General features: G+C 38.8%; 1 protein-coding gene across 1 annotated transcript; it reads left to right on the top strand.

The window, feature by feature from the left end:
* The first annotated feature begins 7,924 nt into the window (after nucleotides 1-7,924).
* Nucleotides 7,925-14,218, top strand: LOC127919757 (uncharacterized). The gene is made up of 4 exons (XM_052503556.1): nucleotides 7,925-8,042; nucleotides 8,956-9,204; nucleotides 11,338-11,571; nucleotides 13,860-14,218. The coding sequence occupies exons 2-4, from the start codon at nucleotides 9,102-9,104 to the stop codon at nucleotides 14,201-14,203; spliced, it is 681 nt and encodes a 226-aa protein (XP_052359516.1). The 5' UTR covers nucleotides 7,925-8,042; nucleotides 8,956-9,101; the 3' UTR covers nucleotides 14,204-14,218.
* The last annotated feature ends 1,995 nt before the right edge of the window (nucleotides 14,219-16,213 follow it).

Genomic DNA, 16,213 nt, shown 5'->3' with positions numbered 1-16,213 from the left:
GGTTTATAGTAAGAAGTAAAGAGAAAACAGCATCGTTGTCATCAACATTGTTGCATGTGCTGCATTGACCCTGCAGACGGAACATAAATGTCTCATGGTCCAGGAACCACAAATGCCTCCTCGAGTGACAGGGGGCGGGGCTAGGTCTGTGTGGAAAGCGGCATGGAGAGAGAGAAGTAAAATAGAAAAAAAATGGATGTTACACAGGGCGTATCCCATTTAACAAATCAAACATTAGAATACCGTTATAGGAAAAGTAAAAACCCAAACGGGTCCGTGCAACAATACCAGTACGTCGTAAAATACGGTATACCAATTTGTAAGTCGCTCTGGATAAGAGCGTCTGCTAAATGACTTAAATGTAAAATGTAAATGTATACCGCCCAGCCCTACTTACAAAAATGTATAATCTTTATCCCACTGGAAGGGTGGGTTCAAAGAGGTGAAAGGCAACGGTAACCGTTTACCATTTAAAAAGCAAACAGAGCAAATGGAGCGAAATTGGGAGGGACCTACCTGAATTTGTCCAATAGAAACTCTCCTTGTCCTTGCAAAAAAAAAAAAAAAGATTTTTGATGCAAAACGTTTTCCAACAGACAACAGAATCGGCGTAATGAATCCACCCATTAGGAGGTTAAAAAAAACACATCTGAAAACCTAAGGTTCATCATGTTACATTATAGGTATGTGGTCAGGTGTTACATTGACAATTCCAGGCTCTATGATTCACTCATCGGTTTCTCTCAATAGTTACTATTGGGGAATGAAACCTTGTGTTACCTTCCTCACACCACTACAGTATTCATTTCAACAGACCCTTTTCCATGGTCCATTGTTACAGCTCAGTAAATGCCCAAGACTATATTGAGGGTTAAACTGTTGAAATGTCCATTATGTAAATAGTCTTGTAGAACTCTGGTGTGGGGAAAGCGAAATGTATTTCACCAAAATGTGTCTTCCACATTTAACCCAACCCCTCTGAATCAGAGAGGTGTGTGTGGGTGGGGGGTAGGCTGCCTTAATTGAAGTCATCGGCACCCGGGGAGCAGTTGTTAGGGGGTTAACTGCCTTTCTCATACTGTCAGATCTAATATGAAGATCTGAATACAACCATAAGAACCATTCATACTGTCAGATCTAATATGAAGAACTGAATACAACCATAAGAACCATTCATACTGTCAGATCTAATATGAAGAACTGAATACAACCATAAGAACCATTCATACTGTCAGATCTAATATGAAGAACTGAATACAACCATAAGAACCATTCATACTGTCAGATCTAATATGAAGAACTGAATACAATCATAAGAACCATTCATACTGTCAGATCTAATATGAAGAACTGAATACAACCATAAGAACCATTCATACTGTCAGATCTAATATGAAGAACTGAATACAACCATAAGAACCATTCATACTGTCAGATCTAATATGAAGAACTGAATACAAAGAGAAGAAGAGATCCATAAGAACCATTCATAGATCTGTCAGAAAACACATTCATGAAGAACTGAATACAACCATTTAAGAACCATTCATACATGTCAGATCTATTATTAAATGAAGTAAAAATAATTCCTTTCTATTGGTGAAAAGTGATCATAAGAACCATCTCATAACTGTCAGATCTAATATGAAGAACTGAATACAACCATAAGAACCATTCATACTGGTCAGATCTAATTATGAATAAGTGAATACAACCATATGTTAGAACCATTCATACTATGTCAGATCTAATATGAAGAACTGTTAATACAACCATAAGAACCATTCAATACTGTCAGATCTAATATGAAGAACTTGAATACAAATGCATAAGAACCATTCATATTCAATTCAGATTTAAGAATGAAGAACTGAATACAACCATAAGAACCATTCATACTGTCAGATCTAATATGAAGAACTGAATACAACCATAAGAACCATTCATACTGTCAGATCTAATATGAAAAAACTGAATACAACCATAAGAACCATTCATACTTTAGTTTTAGATCACAGTATATAAAGAACTGAATTCCAATTCCCTGGTGCCATAAGAACTCATTCATAAGTGTCAGATCTAATAACTGAATAACTGAATACAATATAAGTTCATTGATGGAATGTTTGTCTAATACCATGAAGAACTGAATACAACCATAAGAACCATTCATACAGACAGATCTAATATGAAGAACTGAATACAATCATAAGAACTATATACTGTCAATCTAATATGAAGAACTGAATACTAACCATTTTAGTATATTGTAAACCATTCAGTTTCAGTCAGATCTAATATGAAGAACTGAATACAATCATAAGAACCATTCATACTGTCAGATCTAATATGAAGAACTCTGAATACAACCATAAGAACCATTCATAAGCTGTCAGATCTAATATGAAGAACTGAAAATACAACCATAAGAACCATTCATACTGTCAGATCTAATATGAAGAAGTGAATACAACCATAAGAACCATTCATACTGTCAGATCTAATATGAAGAATAATCAAGTAAATGTTGGTTTTTAAATGAATACAACCATAAGAACCATTCATACTGTCAGATCTAATATGAAGAACTGAATACAACCATAAGAACCATTCATACTGTCAGATCTAATATGAAGAAGTGAATACAACCATAAGAACCATTCATACTATCAGATCTAATATGAAGAACTGAATACTAAATGATGAAGAAGAGGTTGACCCAGTACATATTCATGTAACTTTATTTTTCATTGGCAGATCAATTAAGTTTGCTTCAATGCAATTATCCAAACACATTCATGATCAGTAACTAAAATAACTCATCTAGATTTAAACACAATTAATAAACATGTATTCATTTCATAACATGTGTATTATTAAATTAAGTAGTAAAATAACCCCCCCCCCCAAACTATTGGTGAAAAGTGATCATCACACCATCTCTAATTGATACATGTTGTCTACTAACTCATTCCCACAGAGAATCTGAGAGGGACAATCTGGTCTCAGAGCAAAACGTATGTAAGTGGTCCACCAATGTAAGTGGTCGTACAATATAACATAAATTATAGGACATACGGTATGTTAAATGACAATTCATATGTTATGTTATGCATTGCTATTCATACAATATGTTACTAATTTGTAATATATTACGAATTCCAATTTGTTGTTGCTAAAGTTAGCCAGGTTAAGGGAAGAGTTAGCTAACATGCTAAGTAGTTACATGCTAAGCTAACATGCTAAGAAGTAGTAAGTAGTTGCAAAGTTGCTAAATACTTCAAATGCATACATGGTGTGTTTTCATGCAATCCTGCCAGTTATTCAATATGGTGACACCATTTACCAGAATGCAGCAGCCACTACTCTTAAACCACTGGATGCCGTCTACCATAGCACCCTTTGCTTTATTACAGGTGAAAGTTTTAATACTCATCATTGCATCCTGTATCAGAAGGTCAGGAGGTCACTTCCTCATGGAAGTCCCATAGATCCCTTCATTACTCCCTTCTCGTTTACAAAGCAGTTCACTTCTTTGATAGAAATGGGAAAATCCTCTTGAAATATAAAAAGATGAGATACCAGACCCGTTAAATCCCTAGCAGGGTTGGTCCCCAGGCACGTCTTCAAAGTTTGGTAAATCCACCTTTAGTTTTAACGCATCACAGTTATATAATACCTCACAAAACAAATTCCAGCTGGATTCCCTGGTGCCAGGATAGGGCAGTTTACAACTCTGTTAATTAAATGAGTTCACTGAAGTGTGCAATTGTTTCAAATGACTATTATAACTTATTGTAATAACCTGATGTTATGTATTTATAGCTGTCTTGTAGCTAAAAATACATATCCAGAACATGAATTGCGGTTCTCCAGTTCTGTGAGGTGGAAGAAATTCTTTGTTCTTCTATGAAACTCACACTGTCTGTCATGAGGTGGACTATTTCAGGAATTTTCGACCTGGAGGTCGCAGCATTTCAACTGGTCTTGTTCAGCGACAGGAAAGGGGATGGTGCAGCAGCCTGGGAGGGGGAGAGAGGGGATGGTGCAAACTATGGCGGCGCAGTTGGCATACCAGGCTGTGATACAGCCCGACAGGATGCTCGATTGTGCATCTGTAAAAGTTTGTCAGGGTTTTGGGTGACAAGCCAATTTCTTCAGCCTCCTGAGGTTGAAGAGGCGCTGTTGCGCCTTCTTCACCACACTGTCTGTGTGGGTGGACTATTTCAGTTTGCCTGTGATGTGTCGGCCCAGGAACGTAACTTTAATTTCAACTTGCTGTCTTGTTCAGCTTCAGAAAAACAGTAAATACGTCACTTGAAACATATTTTTTTGTAATTCATTAGACAAAAGAGAAGAGTTTGACCAGTACAAATTCATATACAAACTTTATGTTTCATTGGCAGATCAATTTAGTCGGCTTGAATGTGGTTTTCCAAACACATTTATTATCAATGACTAAAATAACAATTCTAGTTTTGAAAATACAATTTAATAAACACATGTAGTCAGTCATTTCATAGCCTGTTTATAATTAAAGAAATTGTAATTTAGTGGTAAAAAATGATCCCAAACTAGTGGTGAAAACTGATCATCACACCATCTCTATCTGATACATGTTGTCTTCGACATCATTCCCACATAAAACTGCAGAGGGAAGCACTACCACCCAGTCAACTCGACAGATTTTCTGAGGGAGACGAGGGTGGCTATGATCCTGTGCTTAAGCAGACACCTCCAGCAGCGTGATGGGCTGCAGTGATGGGCTGCAGTGATGGGCTCCAATATGGAAAGTATATATCAATAACAGTAGGATTTTTTCAAACTGATATCGATACCAAACTCAGGAGGTTGGTGGCACCTTAATTGGGGAGGCCAGGCTGGTGGTAATGGTTGGAATGGTATCAAATACATCAAACACATGGTTTCCATGGTTTCCAGGTGTTTGATGCCGTTCCAGCCATTATTATGAACCGTCCTCCTCTCAGCAGCCTCCACTGAGATCATATCTATTTCAATGAATAACAATGCAACTGTCTACACTTCACTTCCATGGCTTTGTGAAGTACAGAAAACTGATGCTGGATGCTGGTTGGGCCAAGTGTGATTGTTCTGGGTGTCTAACATACCTCAACAGTTTGAATAAAATAGGAATCAATTGAATGCCTGTGGTCAAGTAGTTGTTGCTACATTGAGAAGGTTTTGAGCGAAGGCTGTTCTACTATACATAAAAGTGTAGGTTAACAGCAAGGATAAACCGATATCACAATATGCCTATTTCAAACTAAATCAATATCATATCTAATTATCTGGGGTGGCAGGGTAGCCTAGTGGTTAGAGCATTGGACTAGTAACCAAAAGGTTGCAAGTTCAAATCCCCGAGCTGACAAGGTACAACATCTGTCGTTCTGCCCCTGAACAGGCAGTTAACCCACTGTTCCAAGGCCGTCATTGAAAATAAGAATTTGTTCTTAACTGACTTGCCTAGTAAAATAAAGGTTAAAAAAAAACGATCTATATTGGTTCTCACCACAAATTGTTTCATTGTGAGTTCAACCCTAAGGGCAAATCCAAGTTAATATCTTTTCAATAGAAGCTAACAAAACACAGCACAACTGACAAGGCACAAAATGGTTGAATCAACGGTGTTTCAACATAATTTATCAACGTATTGTGACGTGGAATGTATGTGTAGAACACTGTACATTAGATTTGCAAAAGCTGTTCTTTTGAGGTTCAACCACAGGATTATGGCATCATGTTAACCAATTTTCAACATAGTATAAATAGATTGAATATATGTTGAATTTGTACCTTTGAAACAACGTTAGATCTTCAACCTTATATCCACTATCAGAAAAGACAATAGGCTGGCCAGCACCTCCTAGTGGAGAGTTGATTAATCTACAGCTATTCTTTTGGTCTGTCATCCACGGTGGACAAATTTTAATGAGTAGGTGAGATGATGTCACCTTACCTGAGGCAAAGCAAAACATGTGATTGGCTGTTTAGATTCAGCTCAACAGACAGTAATATTGATTGATTTCATTAGTGATTTTTCAGACTTTGGTGACATCTGCCAATAACGCACCCTCAGACTGTTTTTCTCGTCACTCAATGACATTCAAGATTGGTGCCTCAAACTCCCTCCCCCTCCCTCTCTCGACAACAGCTGTTCAACTCCCGACTTGCATGCTATGAATGCGGGACTTGGTGGTTCACTATGAGCAGATGAATACACAGGAAGTAGACACTTCCCGATTCTACCAGTGAAATGAAAATGTGCTAGTTCTATGTGCTAGTTCTATATGCTAGTTCTATGTGCTAGTTCTATGTGCTAGTTCTAGCTTGTGGTTAGGATAATTTTTATGTTTTTTTTTCAAAAAAAACGTAATGATGGTAATATACTAATGACTATATGCCACGGTAGAGCCAGGGTGAAATTCCCCTATAAAACCTCTCTGAGATATGTGGCCAAAAGCCAGGGAAAATGCAGAGCGCCAAATTCAAATAAATTACTATAAAAATCAAACTTTCATTAAATCACACATGCAAGATAGCAAATTAAAGCTACACTTGTTGTGAATCCAGCCAACATGTCAGATTTCAAAAAGGCTTTTCGGCGAAAGCAAAAGATGCTATTATCTGAGGATAGCAACCCAGTAAAGAAAGAGAGAGAAGCATATTTCAACCCTGCAGGCGCGACACAAAATGCAGAAATAAAAATATAATTAATGCCTTACCTTTGACGAGCTTCTTTTGTTGGCACTCCAATATGTCCCATAAACATCACAAATTGTCATTTTGTTTGATTAATTCTGTCGATATATATCCAAAATGTCAATTTATTTGGGGCGTGTGAGCCAGAAAAATACCGGTTCCAACTTGCGCAACGTGACTACAAAATATCTCAAAAGTTACCTGTAAACTTTGCCAAAACACTTCAAACTACTTTTGTAATACAACTTTAGGTATTTTTTAACGTAAATAATAGATGAAATTGAAGACGGGATGATCTGTGTTCAATACAGGAGGAAAACAAACTGTAGCTAGCTTTCTGGTCACGCGCCTCTATCTAACAGTACACTACAAGTGACCCTCGTTCTGAACAGGGCTACTTCTTCATTACACAAAGGAAAAACCTCAACCAATTTCTAAAGACTGACCAGTAGTGGTTTCGGTTTGATTTCATGTGTCTCAGAAGAGCAGAAGGAGAGAGCATTGTTTTTTGGAGCAGGGTACCGATAAAAGGGTGTTATTATATGGAGTTTTGTTGGAAGAGTGAAGAGTGTCTGCCTATGTTGTGGAAATATTCAGTCAATAATATTTCTCACATTCACATTTCTCGCCTGTGAGTTCCAATATACTTTTATTACAGAGTAATATCAGCCTTGCTGGTTCATGAAAACAACTAACTTTCCAGCCTTGGCCCACACTCTTTATACAGGTTTCATCTTTACGTCACACACATAGAAACTCCTCTTTATGTTAATGATTATCCCCTCTGGCATTGAGCCACCATTATCTTTTTACTTTGCACTAACTTTAGTTTGGTTTCATATTAGGGATGGAAACATTAGGGCCATAGCAATGGTTAATAAGTAAACAGTCATGGTCAGTCCCCAGACAGGTGCATGTCTAATGGTGTCTAATGACCTAGATTTCCAATACCTACTGATGTGATGCTGGGATATGTGTGATACGCAGTGAGAGCTATTGTGAATAAACCACTGCAGTTATGACATTGATAAAATAATGGCCATGTATCAAGTGTGTGCCGACGGAATATTTTGGGTATTTATTAGGATCCCCATTAAACGTTGCAAAAGTATCAGAATTGTTCACTTCTCACTGACTTCTCAAACCCGGGCGTGGTCTGCTTCGCAATCGTTCTCTGAAGTCTCGCGTTTTTATGTCTCTGAGTTGAGAAACTGGTAGTGGGGGAACAGGAAGTTCCGCGCAGGCGCACATCATTCTTCAGAATAAAGGATACGCCAGAATTGCGCAGCCGAGACGACAACTTCTTCCGTGTATTACTACTGGTATGTAATAGCACGTTATACTATCGAAAGAACATGTCAGGTAGTAAATGCGTAAAGTTATTATCACGTTTGATGAAGGTTTTATGTGCTATTTTTGTGTCAAACCGCGTGGGTTAACGTGATCACTTTTCTACAAGTCACATAGTCATAGACTTTGGGTTAGTCTGAGCGGATGTAACGTTATATAATTTCGTCAAGGTATTTTCATTAAGGATCAATCTATTTGAGATTTCTGGATTCGTTTTACGTGTCGTTTTTGGTTTTGTGTAAAATTCACGAGCTGGGAAAATGGCGGTTCCACCTCGGTCTGCATTAACACACTTCAGTGCAGGCAGTGAGGGTGCAGCAGAGACCATTTCACGATTGTGCTACTGTTTTGGAGCTAAATGAATGATGATCAGTTTTCTACATGTGTACTAATATTCAGAGACATTCAGTTGTTTCTGTCTATCTATCAATGTTACTATGGTTTGAACGGAAATGCTATTGGTTTTTGATTGAAATAATACAGTGAAGACAAGGTTATTCAGGAAAATAGTACATAGTGCTGCCTGAAACATACTGCAACCTTGTACTAAATGTTTTTGGGGGCATTTATGTAAATTCAGGAAGTCTACTATAGATTAACTGCATTTACAGCCTAATTTAAAGTGTACTTTGTCTTATGTGAATTAATTAATGTTTTGTCAATGCTTAGTTACCAGATCTATTGAAATGACATCAGTTCTTGACTTGGACAGGAACTCACCGGAGCCGAGTACCGTCACTTCAAATTTCTACTGTTTGAGCTCATGTTCCTTCAACAGTATTGTGGAGCTCCTGCACCTAAATATAAACCATATTTTTAGATAATAAAGTAAGTCTTGGCAGTTCTGGCACTAACTTTTGTGTCCGTGTCTCTTTATTACTACAGACCGACTCAGATTAAGTCTGAGGCCAGTAACATCAACAGTGAGGACAAACCCAACCTGCCTCTCTCCTTCCACACTGAGTAGAAACCTACAGTCACTGGGTCCTGATTGTGACAGTGGAGCCCAGTTTGCACTGCAGGATCCAGAGATGGCATCAGTGAAGCTGGAAGACTGCAGTCAAACACTGGAGCTGAATGTCAACATTAAAGATGAAGAAGAGGAGGAGGAGATTGGGACAAATGTTTCTCATGGTAAGAGCAGGTTCTATCTAACTAAGTTTGTTATTCGTTCCAACTTCCCACTGTGCATGAAAAGTTGCTGTAGAACTGTTATATTTATTTATTTTATTTCACCTTTATTTAACCAGGTAGGTCAGTTGAGAACAAGTTCTCATTTACAACTGCAACCTGGCCAAGATAAAGCAAAGCAGTTCACCAAAAACAACAGAGTTACACATGGGATAAACAAACGTACTTCAATAACACAATAGAAACATATATATGCTGTGTGTGAAAATGTAGTAAGATTAGGGAGGTAAGGCAATAAATAGGCCGTAGTGGTGAAATGTTTACAATTTAGCATTAACACTGGAGTGATAGATGTGCAAGTAGAGATACTGGGATACAAAAGAGCAAAAATAAATAACAATATGTGGATGGGGTAGTTAGGTTGGCTATTTACAGATGGGCTGTGTACAGGTGCAGTAAGCTGCTCTGACAGCTGATGCTTAAAGTTAGTGAGGGAGATATGTCTCCAGACTTCAGTGATTTTTGCAATTTGTTCCAGTCATTGGCAGCAGAGAACTGGAAGGACAGGCGGCCAAATGAGGAGTTGGCTTTGGGGATGACCAGTGAAATATGCCTGCTGGACCATGTGCTACTGGTGGGTGTTGCCATGGTGACCAGTGAGCTGAGATTAGGTGGGGCTTTACCTAGCAAAGACTTACAGATGACCTGGAGCCAGTGGGTTTGGCGACAAGTATGAAGTGATGGCCAGCCAATCAGAGCGTACAGGTCGCAGTGGTGGGTAGTATATGAGGCTTTGGTGACAAAACGGATGGCACTGTAATAGATTGCATCCAATTTGTTGAGTAGAGTGTTGGAGGTTATTTTGTAAATGACATCGCCAAAGTGAAGGATCGGTAGGATAGTCAGTTTTACGAGGGTATGTTCGGCAGCATGAGTGAAGGAGGCTTTGTTGCGGACTAGGAAGCCGATTCTAGATTTAATTTTGGTTTGGAGATGCTTAATATGAGTTTGGAAGGAGAGTTTACAGTCTAACCAGACACCTAGGTATTTGTAGTTGTCCACTTATTCTAAGTCAGAACCGTCCAGAGTAGTGATGGACGTGTGGGCAGGTGTGGGCAGCGATCGGTTGAAGAGCATGCATTTAATTTTACTTGCATTTAAGAGCAGTTGGAGGCCACGGAAGGAGAGTTGTATTGCATTGAAGCTCGTCTGGAGGTTAGTTAACACAGTGTCCAAAGAAGGGCCAGAAATATACAGAATGGTGTCATCTGCGTAGAGGTGGATCAGAGAATCACCAGCAGCAAGAGCGACATCATTGAAATAAACAGAGAAAATAGTTGGCCTGAGAATTGAACCCTGTGACACCCCCATAGAGACTGCCAGAGGTCTGGACAACAGGCCCTCCGATTTGACACACTGAACTCTATCAGAAAAGTAGTTGGTGAACCAGGCAAGGCAGTCATTTGAGAAACCAAGGCTGTTGAGTCTGCCGATAAGAATGCGGTGATTGACAGAGTCGAAAGCCTTGGCCAGGTCGATGAAGACTGCTGCACAGTACTGTCTTTTATCAATGGTGGTTATGATAACGTTTAGTACCTTGAGCGTGGCTGACGTGCACCCATGACCAGCTCGGAAACCAGATTGCATAGCTCAGATCCATGACCACGGTTGCACTACTGTTTTGAAGCTAAATGTAATGATTATCGGTTTACTACATGTGAAATAATATTGACACATTCAGTTTGTCTTTAGCTATAAACATTACTATGGTGTGAACAGGAAATACAATATTTTTTTTAAGTAAAAGAGTGAATACAAGGTTATTAATGAAAATATCACATAGTGCTGCCTAAAACAAACTGTAACCTTGTACTAAATGGTTTGAGTCTTTTATGCATTTATCTTCTATTGGTTAAGTATTATCTCAAAAGTATTGTGGAGCTCCTGCACTTAAATATAAACAGTACCGGCACCCAAAATGAGTATTGACAACTATTTCAGTCCAAGTCAAGCAATGAATTAGATAATTGAACAAAAAAATATATATATATATATTTAATAGAGAATAAAGACCTTGCCAAACTGTCAAGAAAATAACTTTTGTGTCTGTTTCTCTTATACTACTTGCCGACTCAGGTATGAGGCCGGTAACATCAACAGTGAGGACAAACCCAGCCTGCCTCTCTCCTTCCACACTGAGTCCAAACCTACAGTCACTGGGTCCTGATTGTGACAGTGGAGCCCAGTTTGCTCTGCAGGATCCAGAGATGGCATCAGTGAAGCTGGAAGACTGCAGTCAAACACTGGAGCTGAATGTCAACATTAAAGATGAAGAAGAGGAGGAGAAGATTGGGACATCTGTTAGTCATGGTAAGAGCTGGTTCTGTCTAATTTTTGTTGTTCGTTACAACTTCTCCGCTGTGCATGAAAAGTTGCAGTAGAACTGTTTCATGATGAACTGTTTCAATGAGAAGGTAGATATTATTTCATGCTATTGACACTTGCATGGTTTGACACCAGTATTGGCAGCATTTATTTTATTCACTGGGCTGTCTGGAGTGATCAGAGAGGAGACTAAAGAAGTGAAGTAGACAAACTGCCAGTGTTTTAAAGTTCTATGAAATGAGTCTGTGTAGTTACTAACCCTTGTGATAGTGAGTGGAGGATGATATGAAATTAGTCTGTAGTTACTAACCCTTGTGATACTGAGTGGAGGATGATATGAAATGAGTCTGTGTAGTTACTAACCCTTGTGATAGTGAGTGGAGGATGATATGAAATGAGTCTGTGTAGTTACTAACCCTTGAAAGTGAGGATGATATGAAATGAGTCTGTGTAGTTACTGTGATAGTTACTGTGTAGTTACTAACCCTTGTGATAGTGAGTGGAGGATGATATGAAATGAGTCTGTGTAGTTTCTAACCCTGTGATAGTGAGTGGAGGATGATATGAAATGAGTCTGTGTAGTTAACCCTTGTGATAACCCTTGTGATAGTGAGTGGAGGATGATATGAAATGAGTGATATGAAATGAGTCTGTGTAGTTACTAACCCTTGTGATACTGTGTAGTTACTAACCCTTGTGATAGTGAGTGGAGGATGATATGAAATGAGTCTGTGTAGTTACTAACCCTTTTGTGATAGTGAGTGGAGGATGATATGGCTCATAATTTTCATGATACTTATAGAATAGTTATATTCCCCTTTTGTATTTCACAGCCTACTTATATGAATACTTACAGGTAGCCTAGTGGTTAGAGCGTTGCACTAGTAACCGAAAGGTTGCTTGATCGAATCCCGAGCTGACAAGGTAAAAAACATGTTGTTCTGTCCATGAGCCCACTGTTCCCCTGGTGCTGAAGACGTGGTTGTTGATTCTGGCAGAACCCCGCACCTCTCTGATTAGAGCGGTTGGGTTAAATGTGGAAGACACATTTCAGTTTTATGCATTCAGTTGTACAACTGACTAGGTATCCCCCTCTCCCATTCAGGAAGTATTTAGACCCCTTGACTTTTTCCACATTATGTTATGTTACAGCCTTATTCTAAATGTATTAAATAAAAAATGTTCCTCATCAATCTACACACAATATGACATAATGACAAAGCAAACACAGGTTTTTAGAAATGTTTTCAAATTTTATCAAAAAATTTGAAACAGAAATACGTTATTTACATAACTATTCAGACTCTTTGTTATGAGACTCGACATTGAGCTCCGATGCATCCTGTTTCCATCCTTGAGATGTTTCTACAACTTGATTGTTGTCAACCTGTGGTAAATTCAATTGATTGGACATGATTTGGAAAGGCACACACCTGTCTATATAAAGTCCCACAGTTGACAGTGCATGTCAGAGCAAAAACCAAGCCATGAGGTCAACGGAATTGTCCGAAGAGCTCCATGAAAGGGAATATTCACGGGCTGGTAAAATGGCGGCTCCCAGTCGGTCTGCGTCAACGGACTTCAGTGCAGGCAGTGAGGGTGCAGCAGGAGAGAAACAATTTCACAGTTGCACTACTGTTTTGAAGCTAAATGTAATGATTATCGTGTTTCTACATGTGTACTAATATTCAGACATATGCAGTTGTTTCTATATTTATCTGTAAATGTTACTATGGTGTGAACGGGAAATACTATTGGTTTTTGTGATTGAAATAATACAGTGAATACAAGGTTATTCAGGAAAATAGTACATATTGCTGCCTGAAACATACTGTGATCTTGTACTAAATGGTTTTTAGTCATTTATGCGAATTTGGGAAAATGTACTAGAGGTTAAGTGCACTTACGTTGTGTAGACAAATTTAAAGCAGGTACTTTGTCTAATTTTAACGAATTAATGTTTTGTTCTTAATGTTTATCTACCTGATCTTTTGAAATGACATCAGTTCTTGACTTGGACAGGAACTCACCGGTAGCTGAGTACCGTCACCTCAAATTTCTACTGTTTGAGCTCATGTTCCTCTTATAGTATATTAGCTCAACAGTATTTTGGAGCTCCTGAACCTAAAAATGAGTACCGGCACATATTTCAGTCCAAGTCAAGCGCTGAATTAGATGATTGAACAAGAAGAAATATAATGTATTTAATAGAGAATAAAGTGCCAGAACTGTCAAGACAAACTTTTTGTGTCTGTTTCTCAATGTTACTACAGGACGACTAGAATTACGTCTGAGGCCGGTAACATCAATAGTGAGGACAAACCCAGCCTGCCTCTCTCCTTCCACACTGAGTCCAAACCTACAGTCACTGGGTCCTGATTGTGACAGTGGAGCCCAGTTTGCACTGCAGGATCCAGAGATGGCATCAGTGAAGCTGGAAGACTGCAGTCAAACACTGAAACTGAATGTCAATATTAAAGATGAAGAAGAGAAGATTGGGACATCTGTTAGTCATGGTAAGAGAATACTAAGATTGTGCAAAGCTGTCATCAAGGCAAAGGGTGACTATTTTGTAACAGTATTTTTATTGGAATTTCACAATTTTCACCCATATTAAGAGATACTACAACAGAGACAAAGCACACAGAACAAAAACAAGAAAAACAGCACCCACTTACACATATCTACACGCATATATATACACACACATACATACATACACACATACATACACATACATACACACACATACATATACCCATGCATATATACACTCATACATACACGCACACACACACACATACATATGCGCACACACACACACACACATACATACGCGCACGCACACACACACACACATACATACGCACGCACACACACATACATACGTACACCATTTTCCTCTTCCCGCTCTGTGCTTCTCACCGCATCACCATCATTGCGTCTCTCAATACATACATTTTAAACAAACTTACAAACAGAAATTAAACAAAAAAGCTCAGTTTAAACCAAGAGGTTAGGTTCCACACATGGAACGTACAGTGTAGTTCTGAAATACATAGATCCCCGCCATTCTAAGAGAATCCTTGCAGCATAATAGCTGATACCTCAAGTTCTAGGTAATTTAGATAAGGTTCCCATACTTTGTAGAACTGGTCTGTTTTAGAATGCAATGTACATGTCAGATATTCCAGAGGCACCCATTCAAATAGTATCTTATGACAATCTTTAATAGAAGGAACCTTATCACTAATCCACTGTAAAAGGATGTTTTTCCTCGCTGCGAAGGTAAGGATGTTGTAAAGCCTCCTTTTACCCACAGAAGTAACATGCCTACTAGGGAGACCTAACAGTAAAGAAACTGGGTCCAATTCTAGATCAACCCCTAGGATCTTTTCAATTTCTTGCAGGACACCAGACCAGTATCTTTGTATTTTGGTACATGACCATAAACAATGTGTTAGGGTGCCTGTATCAGTTTTGCATTTAAGACACTGAGGGGAAGAGGAAGTGGGGCTAAAAGCATGTCTGCGATTTGGGGATATATGCAATCTGTGTATTATTCTTAATTGGATTGCTAGTGCGGTTACATATAGATATTGTTTTTGCATATCTCGAAATGTCCTCCCACATCTCTTCGTCAATAGTAACAGACAATTCTTTCTCCCACACTTGTTTCACCCTCTGTGTGTTGACAGGAGAAAAGGACCTTAAAGTATCATAAAACAGACTTACAGACATTTTCCTTTGTGGGGAAAAAAAGCATTCTTTCAATGACAGACACATCAGGGTTACCAATTAAGGTGGTGCTCTTCAGAATATAATGTCTTACTTGTAGGAAGCGGAAAAAGTCCTGCTTTGGGAGTCGATATTTCTTGACCATCTGCTCAAATGACAACAAAATCTTATCAGCAAATAAGTCATTTAGCCTGCGTATGCCCTTATTAAGCCATAAGTTAAAGCCAGCATCCAGCAATCCTGGGCTGAAATCTGGGTTGTTAAGAATTGGGGTAAGAGCAGAGGTTAGTTTGGACCTTCCCAGGAAGCGTTGAACTGACCTCCATACTTTGAGTGTGTTAAGTGTAACGGGATTATTGCAGTGATCTTCTACAGACTTGAAACTTCTGAAAAATAAAAGATCCTGTAAGGGGTATTTTGAAAGAGAAGTCTCAATGTCTAACCAAATAGAGGAGTCCTCATTTGTGATCCAGTCAGAAATATAACAAAGGTGGGCACACCATTGATAGAACCTGATATTGGGCAGGTCCAAGCCGCCCATAGAACTTGGCAGCTGCAATATTGCCATCTTAAGTCTTGGCTTGCGTTTACTCCATATAAAGGAACTTAGCCATCCATTTACATCCTTTATTACCTTATTGGAGAGTAATACTGGGATCATTTGGATTGGGTAAAGTAGTCTAGGTAAAATGTTCATTTTCAAGAGGGATATTCTACCCAACCAAGAAATCGGGAGAGAGTTCCAGCGCTCCAGATCCTGTCTTATTGTATCAAACAAGGGAACAAAATTGGCTTTGTACATTAGCTGGAATTTAGGAGTTACAAAAATACCCAGATACATGAAACCTGAGGGAGACCATTTAAAAGGGAAGGGGGAGAAGTATTAGGT

The sequence above is a fragment of the Oncorhynchus keta genome, unplaced genomic scaffold (assembly GCF_023373465.1).
Source record: "Oncorhynchus keta strain PuntledgeMale-10-30-2019 unplaced genomic scaffold, Oket_V2 Un_contig_17463_pilon_pilon, whole genome shotgun sequence".
NCBI classification, from domain to species: Eukaryota; Metazoa; Chordata; class Actinopteri; order Salmoniformes; family Salmonidae; genus Oncorhynchus; species Oncorhynchus keta.
The sequence above is the reverse complement of the archived record's forward strand: the minus strand, read 5'-3'. Positions and strand labels throughout refer to the sequence as shown.

What these genes read in the sequence shown, in the direction of transcription:
- LOC127919757 (XM_052503556.1), top strand. Translation starts at nt 9,102, where the DNA reads ATGGCATCAGTGAAGCTGGAAGACTGCAGTCAAACACTGGAGCTGAAT. An exon ending in TGGGACAAATGTTTCTCATG is followed by an intron (nt 9,205 to 11,337) that starts GTAAGAGCAGGT and finishes TTGCCGACTCAG; the next exon opens with GTATGAGGCCGGTAACATCA. An exon ending in TGGGACATCTGTTAGTCATG is followed by an intron (nt 11,572 to 13,859) that starts GTAAGAGCTGGT and finishes ATGTTACTACAG; the next exon opens with GACGACTAGAATTACGTCTG.